This window comes from Callionymus lyra, chromosome 18, assembly GCF_982586985.1.
Source record: "Callionymus lyra chromosome 18, fCalLyr1.hap1.1, whole genome shotgun sequence".
NCBI lineage: Eukaryota > Metazoa > Chordata > Actinopteri > Syngnathiformes > Callionymidae > Callionymus > Callionymus lyra.
This window is the reverse complement of record NC_141835.1, coordinates 17699603-17715551: the sequence shown is the minus strand read 5'-3', so window position 1 is coordinate 17715551 and position 15949 is coordinate 17699603. Positions and strand designations below refer to the sequence as shown.

Here is a 15949-nt window from a genome sequence, read left to right as displayed (position 1 = left end):
TTCCCTCCAGCGGAGCTTCATTCCACTCTAAGATGGCTGCCGGCCTGGAGCCCTGAGACCTGGTCGAGCTCTTCGTGTTGAGATGCAATAAACCCGGAGACACCATGGTTGTGGATGCACCGAACTCCAACGGGCCTTTCCAGCCGGTGGCCCTCATGCACTTCAGAGGTACGTCAGGCGGCCGAGTCGTTGTGTATCCTCCCCGGGAGTGGAGGCTGAGGAGCGGGGCTGCTGTGCTCCGTTCCCCTCCGCTGGCCGCTGTCTGTGCGGGCGACACCGGCGAGGCTCGGGCGGTGCTTCGTGTGTTGTCGGTCGAACGTTCTCGAAGACGCGGAAAAGGAGGTTGAATTTCGAGGACGGCTTGTGTTGTGTTGAACGTTGAAAAAAATATCCAGTTTGCTAGCTAAAGCTAGCTGCCCATCCCCCCGCCGACCCAGTGATGTCAAAGGAAGTGAGGTCATATTCTTGAGAGGGGCTTGTTGGTGGGTCGCCCTCAGGTGTGATGTTTTGCCCTCAAATAGTTGAGCGTCGGTGTGGATGGACACGGGAGTAGGCCTGTCGTTGTAGACTTATGGCCTGTGGACCAAAGCGTCCCTGGCAACAACACTGACGGTCCAGCTGATCAGTCCTGTCAGTCTCACTGTTGGTGGAGGAGGGACGAGGTACTCCAATAAACCCCCCTTTAAATTAGCAACAACTAATGTGTTTATTGTAAGGCAAGACATTTGTTATAATATTTAGTCTGACGGTTCATTTAGAAAGTTGTTTATTCATGAATTAAAGGGTGCTTATGCAGACCACTTCTGTCAAATTCTGTATTCACCTGTAGCTGCGTGACTGTCAGTTGGGTAGGTTTCTGTTGCTACTGCAGTTATATCATGGCTGAAAGTCCCCTTCATACCTGAACAAACAGCCTCCACTATCTTGCACAGACCAGTATCAAGAAGTCCAAATTAAATCCATTTTCCAGGGAAGGATTGGCTCAAAAACAATCTCTGAGTCTTCTCATCTTTAGTCTTCAATCAGTATTGAACTTTATTGATGCCTACTTTTAGTCTTTACGTCGCTTGGGTGACGTCCCATGCTGTCAGGTCTCTCTGAATCAATGAATGAGTTCCTGGTCTCACCTGGAGTTCCCAGACTCTTGGAGCGATGAAGAGCTATTTCTGGGAGAAACCAGCTGAGCCGTCTCCTATGACTCATCTTGTGAAAAGGAAATAAATCTGTTATTTTGTCCAAGTCTGGAGTCTTTGGCGGTCGTGGACCGGCTAGTTGTAGTGGAGGTGGTGCATTTCATTGATCCCGGTTGACTTGTGATAATTCAGGTTGCTGGGATGTTTAGGGGTGTTCAGCTAGTTATTTTTCAATGAAAGGTCTGCAGCAACGTCCTCTCTGGACCAGATCCTCTTGTGTGCTTTGTATCTGTTGTAAGCTCTGTCAGCATCACTGCACTAGCACGTGACAGGAACTGGACTCCGGTCTTGTTTGCATCCTGGACTCATTGTCGGCAGCTGCTATGTGGACTGACTAGTTCCAGTTTCTCTCTCCCAGCCGCCCTCACTCGTCAGGTATCAGCGTTGAATTTAGAAGAGTCGGAACCAAACGTTGCCTGAAGTAGAATGGTGACCTGTCAGCAGCAGCAAAACTTGTTTACCTGATTTTGTGACTTTGCATTTTCTGAACTTTTGGACACAAAATACACAAGTAGCTGAAGTTGACACATTCCCTCCAGGAAGCGTGTTCACTGTAAATGGGCAAATGAGCTTGTCATCTGCAATGACATGACAACCTGCTGAGTCGGCAGAAGATGGTCAGGTGACCAGATGCTGTGACCGTTAAACTACAGTCCAGTGTGTTCCCTGCAAACGGTTGCATTAATAGATGTCACGTTGCGATTCAGATCAATACAGTCGACACAACGGAGGCTCTGTAGTCGTTACACAACCACCCGCCAGCTGATCATGGACACAAACTTCATGACCAAGTCAGACAGACTTGACTAGAATAACAGTCCACCAGAGGCGACTTGTTTCAACTCATGTGAGCAGGAGCCCGGAGCGACGCCAGGTTGATGGTTCTCATACCCACTGACCGGCTGACCACATGATGACTTGTCAAGACTTCACGTTTGTAAAAGAGTCCGCCACGCTACTTTCAGTCGTATCATGAGTCGAGTGAGAGTTTTGGAAAGATTGAAACCGATCTGTCAGGGTCGGTTAGACAAGCGTGTGGGGTCTTTGGTTGACTTGCTGTCTCACTTCTCCCCTCAGATGTGGCCCCTGCAGAGCAGGAGAAGCTCTTCATCCAGAAGCTCCGTCAGTGCTGCGTCCTCTTCGACTTCCTGTCTGACCCGCTCAGCGACTTGAAATGGAAGGAGGTGAAGAGAGCGGCGCTGAGCGAGATGGTGGAGTACATCACCCACAACAGGAACGTCATCACAGAGCCCATCTACCCAGAAGTGGTGCACATGGTGAGTGACCTCATGGACGAATTCAAGCTAACTGTTCCAAACGGAGTCATGACAAGAGCCCAGAACTAAAATCTCACCTGCTGACTTGAGATCCTTTTTCTGTACGGACGAGACTTTGGACCACCACCACCTCTCTGTAACCATAAAAACTAGGGTGTGCATTGGCAAGACTCTGGAGATATGATATGCATCACGATACAGGGGCAACGATAAAATATAAATAAATATATATTTATAAATATAAAATATACTGTAGGAACTAGGGCTGAATGATGAATCGCCTTTGCATTATAATCACGATATTCAAAAATGCGATTATATATCACAGAGGTTACAATTGCATTTAATGTTCATTTAATTTTTGAACCGTCAAAATGACTTGCGAGCGGCGCTAGCAAGCGGAGAGAGATGCGTTAACCCGTCGATCAGTGATGTCTAGAGAAGCTAAAGAGCAGCAGTAAGAATTTAACTACAGTGTTTTCTAGAACTTTACATCCTGACAGTGGTTCGTACATTTGAATCAAGACGTGTGTCTGCCGACATGTCTGTCTGTCTGTGTGTGTGTGCCTTATGCAATCACACAATTCAAATTTTGTAAATGACAGGAAATGCACTTGAACACACGAGAAACTGTGCAGAAATATGCAGTAAGAAAAAGAAGAATGACTGACTAGTGTTTTCACTTTTCTTTACACTGAACTGAAGTTTGATTTATTATTGACTCATAAATATAAATGTTTACATCACACTTTTAGCTAGTTTTTACAGTGAATGTGTTATGTTTGTTTACAAGAATAATTAGAGTAACTAAATAAACTTAATAAATAATAAATAATAAACTTCTCCCTTTATTTTAAGGTATGCTTAATTTGCCTTTATTATAAAAATAACTTAATAACTTTCTCTTAAGAATCAAAGAGAAATTCATTTTAATGCAAAGTTAATCCTTTTTTTTATACTGGATTAAAATAATGCATAAAAAAAGGCCTTTAAAAAATAATCGCATAAATAATGGGAATCGCAATATTTTGGAAGATGATTATATTTTTTTCAATAATCGTTCAGCCCAAGTAGGAACAAGGATATATCGGCAGTATTGTTCAAGAACAGAAGTTACAGACCATATGACTCTTGACATCTAAACATCAGCTTTAGAGCTGCTGGATTCAACTGTATCCTCTCATCCTCAGTCATCCCTCTGATCATGCTGGATTCGATTGTTCCTTTCATTTACATTTTAAATGGTAGCAATAGAATGCAACTATCAAAATAAAAATATTTTAAAAAGCAGTATTGTGAAAACAAACTGCACAATTTATCAATGTTTTCCCACACCTCTAAAAAACCGTACACATGGTCAGTAGCACACACACATTCATGGTCACATTTTTGTTAGACTCTGAGTCACGTCTTGAATTGCGGGGTGACTTTTCTGGTGCACCAGCTGCACTGTCTCATGACCCAGCTGACTGTAGGCCAGTCAGATGCCCAAGACCAGAACCTTGCTAACACACTTCAGTCTTTGTGAGTGGCGCCCCTGGGGCCCTGATGCTCACCCAGACTTTATTTTTACACTTCAGAACCACCGCTGTGGGAACACTGTGGACCTGCAGCGCCGTGGCACGTTGAAGAACCCATGCACTTTCATTTAAAGCTCTGACAATGGTTCTGATCCTGTGAGACCGGGGCAGAGGTCAAATGGAAATCCTTCTTTGCTAATGTCGATTATTGTCTCTAGTTTGCTGTGAACATGTTTCGAACGCTGCCTCCATCCTCCAACCCGACCGGCGCCGAGTTTGACCCGGAAGAAGATGAGCCTACTCTGGAGGCTGCGTGGCCACACCTTCAGGTGTGTTTGTCTGTTCCTCAAGGTGTTTGTGTCTATCTGACCTACTATTCTGTCCCTCTTAGCTGGTCTATGAGTTGTTCCTCCGGTTCCTAGAGTCTCCGGACTTTCAGCCCAACGTGGCAAAGAAGTACATCGACCAGAAGTTCGTCATGCAGGTGATGGTGCCCGCCAAGATCCCCAGTCCCCGTTCTTCTTCATCTGACCTTCCTGTCCTCTAAAGCTTCTAGACCTGTTCGACAGTGAAGATCCCAGAGAGAGGGACTTCCTGAAGACCACCCTGCACCGGATCTACGGAAAGTTCCTCGGCCTTAGGGCCTACATCCGAAAACAGATCAACAACATCTTCTATAGGTCTGTGAAGCTCTCCGGGTGTGTATTCACGAGTGTGTTCACCTCCGTCACTGTTGCAGGTTCATCTACGAGACGGAGCATCACAACGGAATTGCGGAACTCCTGGAAATACTTGGAAGGTGAGTCTCTAATCAAATCTTCTCGCATGTTGCTGAAGTGTCTCACACTGCTCGTCACATGTGCTGCAGCATCATCAACGGCTTTGCCTTACCGCTGAAAGAAGAGCACAAGATCTTCCTGCTGAAGGTTCTTTTACCGCTGCACAAGGTCAAGTCCCTCAGTGTCTACCACCCACAGGTAGGTCTGTCATTAACTCTCTGTTTCACTTCAATATTGTTGTAATTGTGTACGCATTGTGTGCGTAGCTTGCCTACTGTGTCGTGCAATTCCTGGAGAAGGACAGCACCCTCACTGAGCCGGTAAGTCACTGTCCTTCCGTTTGACTTTGTGGACATTCTGGGGTCTCACGTTCTGCCTGTGGTGCAGGTGGTGATGGCACTTCTCAAGTACTGGCCCAAGACCCACAGTCCCAAAGAAGTCATGTTCCTCAACGAGCTAGAGGAGATTCTGGACGTCATTGAGCCATCAGAGTTCGTCAAAGTCCAGGAGCCCCTCTTCAGGCAGCTGGCCAAGTGTGTGTCCAGCCCCCACTTCCAGGTGACTCCCCCGAGCCCTCCCTGCCGGGTCAGAACCTGGTCAACGTGGGTCTGAGTAACCTTTCTTTTGCTGTGCAGGTGGCGGAGCGAGCGCTTTACTACTGGAACAACGAGTACATCATGAGTCTGATCAGCGACAATGCTGCCAAGATTCTGCCCATCATGTTCCCAGCACTGTACCGCAACTCCAAGACCCACTGGAACAAGTCCGTCACACGCACACACAAACACACCTCTGCTGTGGTGTGAGTCACTCCCTGACCTGTGACTGTCTTTAGGACGATCCATGGGCTGATCTACAACGCTCTGAAGCTCTTCATGGAGATGAACCAGAAGCTGTTTGATGACTGCACGCAGCAGTACCGGGCAGAGAAGAACAAGTAAGTTTGTTTGCGTGTATACATGTGCGCGTGCACGGAGCTCCTGTTCATCTTCTGCTGCCTCTCAGGGAAAAAGCCAAGTCGAAAGAGCGCGAGGAGGCGTGGACCAAGATTGAAAATCTGGCGAAGTCCAGCCCTCAGGTGAGTCCCTGCCCATGAGCCAGCTCCAGGTTCTTCCACTCGCCATCGTTTGTTCCTCAGTCTGACGTTTGTGTTTGGACAACACACTAGAGTTTTGACCCAGTCAGTGACAGTGACTCTTGCCGCCTTAGCTAGCCTGCATTTTGTTAGCAGGTGTGATGCTATTAGCTAGTGGGCTGTTCTACTAGTTGTTTTTTTTGTCTTTGGGTAGATAGATGCCGTTAGCCATCATTCTGTTCCTAGCAAGCATCATGCTATTAGCTAGTGTACTGTTGTGAGCTAGTTTTTTAACATTGGGTCGCAATCTTACATTAGCTACCATGCTATTAGCTAGCGTGCTGTTGTGAGCCAGCGGTAGTCGTGGGTAGCGTGATGCCATTAGATAGCGTGCTGTAAGTAATGCTGCCTCTGCTCAGTTGCAGGAGCAGTGGAAAGGGCGGCCGATGATTCGTCGCAAGTCTGAGCTGCCTCAGGACCTTTACACCTCTAAAGCCTTGGAGTCCCACCGCAGAGCTGATGACATGTTGACCCCTAATGACGGTCTCTAGGCCCAGCCCTCCCCCCACCCCCCAGACCAGCCCATCTCCTCTCCATCTCCATTCTCATTCATTCCGGTCGGAGCAACACGGACTCTGGACCCCCGTCAAAGTTCTGCCTTCTCAGGTCTGTCAGTTTGAGTGAGGGGCGGAGCCTCCGGCATCCAGCGGTCTTCTTCTTCTGTCCGTCCTGAACTTGGAGACAGGACGCGAGGCCGCAGGAGGAAGTCAACGACGCGCCGTCTGACTTTCTGACGTTTTCTTTTCTCCGCTCTGTGGGACGTTTCATCTGTGCCAAGATGTCACGATCGGTCGTGACCGGAACCCGAACTCTGGCCTTGTTTGTTTCTTTGCTGTAGCACACTGCGACCAACCAGAGGCCTGCACGCCGCGTTCGGGTTGGCGGCAACGGAAAGCCCACGTCACTTTCCGGCGTCCTCCTTTGTGCCATAAGCTGCTCGTTTAAACTCCGTCGCCGCGGTGGCTCCCGTCTGGTTCAACGACAAGCTTCGAGTGAACGTTTGTTCCTGTTTTTGTTTACATGGAATTTCTGTTGACCAAAAAACCTGCAGGTGAATCATGACTCGTCAAACGTCTTGAGTCTTTTAAATGTTCGTGGTGAGGAGACGAGCTCGCTCCTCAGTTTTAGTGTCCTTCCGTCTCTTCTTTTAATCACTAATAAATGATTTTAGTCACTTTATCAAACAACTTTACTGTAATTTAATTAACAATGTTGAGAACCCTGCCCCTGTCCAAGAATAAAACTGCTCAAAGCTGTAAACTGAAAGGTGACGGACACCACCAGGTTCCCGCTTCTATGGAGGAATCGTCTTTTTATGTGTTTTTATAATTTTTTGCTTTCTCAGAGGAAGACGAGTGATTTATTTCTGTCTGATTTTAAGATTCCAGAAGTCGGTAACTTAAGTGTCCTTTTGTACGTGAGCTGTAACATATATGACTTAATATTGTAAATATGATTTCCCTGCGTTCATGTCGTGTTATAAATATATAAATATATATCGCGATACTTTTGTACAAACTGTACAGACGGCAGCGACCGCCGCACGTGAAAGATCTGGCACATGTTCTTCTTCTGTTAGTCGCTGAAGCACCGTCAGCGAGTTCGGACGATCGTCTTAAGTTTGACTGTTAACGTTTCTCCGTCGTGTGCTCCTCACTGTCCCTAGTGGTGTAAAACTATATAGAATGAATAAAGAGATTATTTGAATATATTTTCAACCCTGGTTCCATTCTGGCTTTCATGGTTTTTTGGGGTTTTTTTTGCTCCTGGTTGAACATGCCTTAATTTGTCAAACAAGCTGTGAGGTATCAGCAGGACATGAAGCATAATCATGGTAATCATAATGTTTGGCTGGTTAAAAACTTAATTCATTTGACCTTTCCTTAGAACAATACTAGCAACGAAAGAAAGCTAGACTCTGTGTTTGTTGATAAGCTAACACTTAATTCATTTTAACAGCCAGTTTATAAAGGTACTTTTGTTACTTTATTATCCAATCTAAAAGTTGTTCAATTAATTAAAAAAAAAAGGTTACTTCAAAGGAAGAAAGACTTAAAAAAAAAAAAATGTATAGAAGTAATATTTTGGGGATTAAATGTTTGCTTGAAGGCATTTTTGTTTGTTATCCAATCGATTAAAAAATAGAAGTTCCTTAAATAAAAACATTTTCAATAAATATTAAAAGTAATTTCCCACAAAGCTTTCTTTAAATTGATACTTTATTCACATGCATATAAAGGTAGTTTTTATTTGGTATACAATCACAAAAGTTGCTTAAATAATATGTCCAACCATCGAAGTTTCTTCAATCAAAACAATAATTTAAATTGAAAAAAGTTAATTTAAACTTGATTTTATTGACATTTTTGATCGAAGCAACCGAACTAAATTCATACCAATTTCATCTTCTGAATTGAACTGTGTGACCATTAGAGGGCGCCACAACCCCGAGCTTGATTAGTCAAAATAAATCGGTGCTTCTCTATCTAACGTCATCAGCCGATACTCCGGGTACTCCTGCTGGTGGTACTTACTTTTAGGCAAGGCCAGGCCGTCGGCGAGCAGTAACCTGGCACCTCATGTGACTCCTGGCCTACTTCAGGTGATCTGAGGTTGCTGGCACGACGCTGGAGAGGAGCCGGCTGCCAAGAGGATGCTTGGCGGCACCAGGACCGTCTGCTGTTTAAGCAGGACCGGGAGGTTCAACATCCAGGCTCCAGCTCAGGGCTGCAGTTCTGTGGAGCTCCACAGGGGGCAGGCCTGAGGAGGGGAGGGCAGCTGAGGTGAGAGCGACACTGGCAGCCAAAAATCTTCAGCAGATAATCTGATCAGCTGTTTGCTCCTCTTGGATGTTCTGCTGCCTGAGCCGTTTCCACGACGACCTCCTGCTCCCCAACATCCACTGATGCTGCCCCCCCCAACAGTTGCTGGGTCAACACTGATGGAGGGTCCACAGAGGAGGAGGTGGTCCAGTCAGAGAAGATCCAGAACATCCTCACCAGATCTTTCAGCTCCGCTCTGAGTCTCTGCTGGGTGATGGAGTTCCTGTGCTGAGAACTGGAGGTTCTCACCTGCTGTGTGCATTCTGACACACACATCACACGCGCACACACACACACGTACACACACGCACACGATCGTACCTTTCCATTAGGTTGAAACATGAAATCTTACATTTACTTTTATGACGCAATTTAGTCTGCGTTTAGATTTCAGGGGCCGAGAGAACAAAGCACACTCAAACACTAAAACACACAAATACACAAACCGATAGAGACTCAAAACACACATACATGCTCCAACACAGAGAGAGCGAGAGAGAGACACTCAGACACCCATCAAACAAACACACACACAAACTGAGACACAAACGCACACAAACAGACACACACGCACAAAAAGAGAGATGTACTCAAAAGCATACACAAAAACTGAGAGACACTCACACAAAGATATACATACACACAAACAGAGACACATACTCAAACACATACACACAAGAGGGCCTTACACTTAGACAAACACATACACACAAACAGAGACACACATCAGACACACACACTCAAATAAATGCACACACACAAACAGACACACACACAAACGTATACACACAAAAAAGCCACACACTCAGACAGACACACACTCAAACACATACACACAAAAGTGCCAAACACTTGGACAAGCACACACACACACGCAAACAGAGACACACACTCAAACAAACGCACACACACAAACAGACACGCACACAAACGCATACACACAAAAGAGCCACACACTCAGACACACACCCAAACACATACACACAAAAGAACCACACACTTGGACAAACAAACACACTCAAGCACATACACACAAAAGGGCCACACACACACACTCAAAAACACAGTGTGTTGTCTGCTCAAGCGAAGACACACTTCCTCCATTTACACCTGAGCCTGACTCACACCTGTCTCACCTGCCAGTCTCTCGCCCATCTCTCCTTCTCTGCCTCTCTCTCCATCTGTCTCTCTCCTCCGTGGCTCGCCCGCTGGTTCTGCTGGCAGCCTGTCGCGGGTCATCCGAGGTGAATCTTTTCGGTTAATCGGCAGATGAACGTCTGAATCTTCAATCAACTGGAACCTTTTTTTCTTCTTTTCACGTGACCTCATTCTCTCTCCTCCCTCGCTCCCTCCCTCCGTCGCCCCCATATCATGTATTTCGCTTTTAAGGCCCGTCAAGTCTTCAACAAATGATCAACTCTCTGACATCTGTCACTCCATCATTCTGTCATCATTCGCTTACTTCTCCTTTATCACTCCTACTCTGGACCTTGATTCCTTCATCCCTCTTTCATAAATCCACTCATCCTTTACTCCATCACTTTCTCACATCTATCTATTATTCCCTCATCTCTCCTTTACCTCTTTTCATTCCGTCATTACTCATTCTTCGATCCGTCACTTTCTTAGCATTCCGACATCACTTTATCACTCTTTCATAACTTTTTTATTTCTCCTTCATCACTCTCTCATCTTTCCTTTATCCCTCCTTTACCATCTCTTCATTCCTTTTTCACTCCTTCACTCCATAACTTCCCATCACCCTTCACCATGCCATCACTCTTCCATCCCTTTTTAATATCTCCTTCATCACTCTTTCATCTCTCCCTTATCAATCGTTTATCTCTCCACCATCACTCCTTCATGTCCTGTTCATTCTTTCACGACTCTCCTTCACTCCATCTCTTTGTCATCATTCCTCATCACACCTTCATTAACTATTACTGAGCCATCACTCTTTTATCACTTTTTAATCTGTCCTTCATCACTGATTCACCCCCTCTTGATTCCTTCTTCACTCAATCACTTCCTCATCACACTTCATAATTTTTTTTTATCATCCCCTTATTTCGCCTTCATCACCTCTTCATTCCATCATCAAGCCATCACTCTTTATCACTCTTTAACCTGTCCTTCATCACTCTTGTACCTCTTCCTTGAACTTATTCTTCACTTAATCACTCCCTCATTTTTACCTCATCTCTTCTTTATCCCTCCTTCATTACTTTTTAGTCACTCTTTCATCTCAGCCTCATCCCTCAAACAGCTGAAGCTACATCTGGACCAGAGGGCGACCGGTCTGTGGGATGAACTGTGTCCTAGGCAGGTCCCTGCAGAGGTCCACAGCGGCAGGTTGTGGTCTGGTCCTGGTAAGAGTGTGAGGAAGGAGGACTCAGGGAGGATCCGGGGAGTCAAGGGCAACGTGGGTGTCAAAGAGGCAGCTTAAAGTAATTCTGCAGCACAACAGGATTTGTGAGTCCAGCGGGGTCAAGAGCAGCTAAGTAGTCCTGTTCAAATCCTCCTAAGCCGCGCCTCCACAATACCAGGCCCCCCCACTCTCCTCTGGACCGGATTCACCTCCTGGACCGGAGTGTCAATCATACCTGGTGAAGTCGCCCGGATCCCGTTTGAATCTGAACCACTTTGACTCAAGCGACTCCCTGGGTCGCTGAGCAGCGAGTCGTCCCGGCAGTGAGTCAACCTCCAGGAAACCTCTGTGACGGGAAATTCAGCGAAACCCGCAGAATCGTGAGTCACCTGACCGTCATGTGACTCATCTGCGTCTGGTTAGGTCGTTGATCGCAGTCTGATCACGTAGGCTCAAACACATCCCCCGCCCCCCTCCTTTACTCCCCCCTGACTCCCTGAGACCCTCACACGTCAACCTCATTTTCACGGGCGAACCTCCTTTTGTCTCTCCGACTGCTCCTTTAGTTCCTTTCTGGGACCTGTCACTCCATATGTGATCGGACTCGTCCACAGGGAGGCCCCTGAAATTCCCCCCCCCCCCCCCCCCCCGCCCACTAGGGGCCCCAAAAACACCATGACACTATGAGGACCATCGAGACAAACTGAAGTACTTCCACTGCTGTACTATACACAGAACTATGAGTGTTTCTACTCAAGTCTTCCTCCCGGGGTCAAAGGCCACGACCACCGGGACTCCCCCGATTTACGATTCCTCATGAAATCACTTCATCTGCAGTCACAGACAGCCAGTAAGTCGGGGTGGGGACGCGGGCAGACCGGGGTGTGAACAGAACCAGAACCCTGTCAGCGGCTTTAACGTCTGGACCAGGAAACAGGAAGTGATGATGGATGCCCAGGCCGGTTGACCTCGCCAGGAAGCGGTCGGAGACGGACCGCGGGCCTCCATGTTTTCCGAGCTAATGGCTTCAGTCTGGCTCGTTAGCGTGTCGAGGTGACGAGCGATGGATGAACGAATGAATGTTGGCCAGGTGCCCGGGACCCGGTCCAGGACCTGACGCAGGTTGAGAACTTCGGGGTCCATTATAACATAGACATGGTTAACGAGGCGTCGGTGTCGGAGGTGTCATGTGACTGATGACTCCAGAGTTTCACGTACAAACCCTGAAAAAAATGTCTGAACGTAAAGACCCATGAGTCACTTTGACTTGAATCCCTTAAAATCTCAGTTTAGTGGTGTCATGTTAATCACTTTAACTTGTATTTTGACAGGAGCTGAATCGGATCATCGAGTCGTAGATCTGTTCTAGACGTCGCAGTCTGATGACATCACACCGTTGGAATTTGTTTTCTCGACGATTCAAAACCTTTTTTGCACTTCTACATATTTGAAAAAGACTATTAAATATTGCTAGCAAACGCTAACACGATCGCCAACAAGTTCCTTCTGACAATGTTCTGTCTCAACACTTTGTGAATCTGAACCAGACCGGTCCAGACCTCTGCACACCAGTGTCTTGGCCCCCCTTAAAGTGGGGAAGAACCTGGTCGAACCGGACAGACTGATAAGTCTGTGGAAAGGAACATACCATCAGTCTCCCTGACAGGTGGTCATAATCTTATTGTATCTTAAACTCTGTTTCCACAGGACCCAACATGGGGGGGTTCTGGGGAGTCTTCTGGCTCCGGCGAGCCCCCCAGTGTTTCCAGCTCCTGAAAGAGAGGGGGCGAAGAAAAGACTGAGGAGAACCGCTTCTCCACAGGGATCAGAACTTGGAGCCACGACTCCTCAGAGGAGCCTTTGTTCGCTAACTTAAGTTGTAGGAGCCGATTCGTCGTGACCTTCAGGTTCGCCGATGTGACGCGAATCCTCAAGTGGGCCTCTTCAGGACGGGTCTTGACGAGGAGGGATCTTCTCACCGTGGGACCAGGACCACCTGCGACCCTGCTGAACTCCCTGGCCAAATCATTATGAATGCCGGACTAATTTCGGTGGTCCCTGGTCAGTTGTCGGACCATGCTTTGGTTTTTCTGGTTCTTTTTTACTCTGAAAATTATTTAAAAATGTTTCTGAAAATGAATGAAGCGTGTTAAGAACAAATCGTAAAAAATATATTTTTTAAAGAAGCTTATTTTTTTTATAGACATTAAATCATAAAAAATAAAGAGTTAATCCCTTAAAATGATTGGAATTAGAATATCAGTTATATATTCTAATTTCAGTAATTAAAAAAATAAATATTGTAAATTATATATATAAAATGAAATGACAAATATTAATAAAAATAAATAAATAATATTAATAATGTTTTATTCAATGTACATTCTTCTAAATTCAATATAAAAATGGGGGCACTATTAAACCAACATTTTAATAGTGATTTTAAAATGCAAAGAATTAAAACCTATGGAATTTAGAAGATTTATTTTTGAATTATTAGAATTTCAATATCAAACTCGGGTTTAAGATAATTTTAAATATTTTTTCCTATTAATCCTTTAGTTGTCTCTGGGTCAATGTGACCCGTTGGCCCATGAACCAATGCCCTCCGGGTGACCTTTACCCTTGAGATAACAAAATGGTTACATTTCAACCTTTCAAAATACAATAAAAAATAACAATTATTTAAAGCAAAATGCAATGCTTACAAAAAGTTGATGGCACTGATATACTTCCATAAAAAACATTGTTATATATTGCTATAAATGCTCGCAGCAGCTACGTCGAGCACATACCAGAAGTCACCCGAAAGTCCAGAATCCAGGACTCCGGTCCAGCTCATCAGGACCAGGTCCTCCCGGGCGCCCCAGTCCAATTATCTCCGCTGCAGTGAGCATCGTTGGCGCCTCCGCTGAGGCGGCTGCCAGGTACTGAGCATTGAGCGCGCTCATAGAACACAGGGCCTCTTAACCTCCCCTTTCTTCAGCTGATACTTGATCCCAAACACCTCGGCCTTTGCCTCGCTGGCAGACTACCACACAGGCCGAGTCTTTGAGGCTCCTACTCTCAGTCTGAATGGCCCGAGGGCCCCGCTGCCCGACCGTGGACGTCCAGCGTGAAGCTTCCTGGCCCGGGTCCCTTGAGTGAGCGGCGCAGCGGCGACTTGGGCTGGAACCTGCCCAGGTCCTGTGACAGATCTGAGGAGGACCAGGTCTTCACATGTCAGACCTCATCACTCGGTCTTGTGTGATTGACAGGACTCGTGGTCTGGCAATGACTCGTGAGTGAGTGGTCGGTCAGTTGTTGTACTCTGATCGATTAGTCGGGTCGCTCCCCGGTCTCTCAGTCGGGCCATGTGACCAGGAGCTCGGCTCTGGACCTCTTGTCAGTCCTCCTCCAACTTAATCACCCCGCCGGCCCAGCACACGTTCTGCCGAGCAAAACCATTGATCCAGCGCCGCATGTCCCTGGTCTTAATATGTCCCAGCAGATGAAAAGGGGACGGAGCGCTGGTGGCACCGTGTTTGCGGCGCTGAAAGGGGCTGCAGTGCCAGACCGCTGCAGGGAGTCCCACAAAGCCCCAGTAATAGAGAGAGGAGGACTCGAGCCTGAGAGTGGCAGATTAGAGCGCGACATCGGCACCGGACCGGGCACGGATAATGATGCAACAAAATCATGAAGATGTCCGGACAAAGTCTGTCAGCGATTCCTTGAGACCCAGGGCCGACTGCCCAAGCAGCATCTGAACATCAGATGGTCGAGGAAAAGATTTGTGGAGACAAAGTGGAATCAGAACCAGACCTGCTCGTCACGGTCCATTAAAAGTGAGTTTCAAGTTCATGCTCAAGGACAGGGTCCTCAATTGGCCTGATTCTCATAGCAGGTAGCTAACAGGCTAACAGGCTAAATCGTTGACATCGGAAGCTTTGGTACACTTGTGGATCCCACACATAACAGATGAAACTCCAACAGTGGAACCTTCAGGAGGTTCCACTAACAAAACCAGAATCAGGCGCCAGGCTGATTAATGGAACACAGATATTCTTTTGATCCACAATAAACCCTCTCTGACTGGGACTCACCTCAGAACCACAGTCCTCCTGACACACACACACACGGTGTCCTGCAGGGACATCCTCTTAATCACTGCTGGGTGCACAGTAACCCCAGAAGTCCTCCTGTGAGGGATTATGCCCTGGCACACTAACATTCTGGACCTTTTCAAAAACAGGTCTTGGTCAAAAGGTTGCTAACTTGACCTCTGTGGAGGGTCAAATGGTCCAGGCTCAGAGTGGGAGTGTGGCTGAAGATGACACTGCTGCCTCCGGTAGGTCCAGGTGTGGAACCACCAGTAACTCTGAGACTCTCAAATCCAGGTCCACAAGTTGTTGGAACTTCTGAGTGTGTGTGTGTAAGTATGTTGAGTGTGTTGATGTGAGGGTGTGTGTGTTTTGGTGTGTGGGTGTCCATCTGTCAGTGTGTCCAGACAGACTTCAGCTAATAAGCTCACACTCACAGCAGCAACAGGTTAGTCGAGGACACACTCGGTCAGCAAGTCAGTTCAGGTCAAGGCTGACATGTGAAGACTCACCTGAATTTATCGTGGCCTCAAGTTGGGGATGAAGTCACACCCAGTAATACCACTGATGACGATGTCACATACAGTATAATAATGCCATAGCTGATGATGCCACACATGATCATGTCACAACGAACGATGATAAAATAATGATGCACGCAGATGATGATATCACAAGTACTGCTGCAACAGCTGATGGAGACATCAGAGCTTTGATGTCAAAGATGGAAATTTCACAGATGATGATGCCACAGATGATTACACCACAGATTATGC

The 15949-nt window shown here is 46.6% G+C and overlaps 1 protein-coding gene across 1 annotated transcript; it reads left to right on the top strand.

The window, feature by feature from the left end:
- Positions 1-7622, top strand: ppp2r5ca (protein phosphatase 2, regulatory subunit B', gamma a). Its single transcript, XM_087779506.1, has 13 exons — positions 1-168; positions 2271-2470; positions 4209-4319; positions 4382-4474; positions 4540-4670; positions 4730-4789; positions 4859-4967; positions 5036-5089; positions 5157-5327; positions 5405-5532; positions 5605-5706; positions 5775-5847; positions 6264-7622. Exons 1-13 carry the CDS (start codon positions 105-107, stop codon positions 6393-6395), a joined length of 1428 nt encoding a protein of 475 aa, XP_087635632.1. The 5' UTR covers positions 1-104; the 3' UTR covers positions 6396-7622.
- Positions 7623-15949: the final 8327 nt, after the last annotated feature.

Coding starts and splice junctions, on each gene's coding strand:
- ppp2r5ca (XM_087779506.1), top strand. CDS start 105: ATGGTTGTGGATGCACCGAACTCCAACGGGCCTTTCCAGCCGGTGGCC. Junction 4,475..4,539: donor ACCAGAAGTTCGTCATGCAG/GTGATGGTGCCC, acceptor TGTCCTCTAAAG/CTTCTAGACCTGTTCGACAG. Junction 5,090..5,156: donor ACAGCACCCTCACTGAGCCG/GTAAGTCACTGT, acceptor CCTGTGGTGCAG/GTGGTGATGGCACTTCTCAA.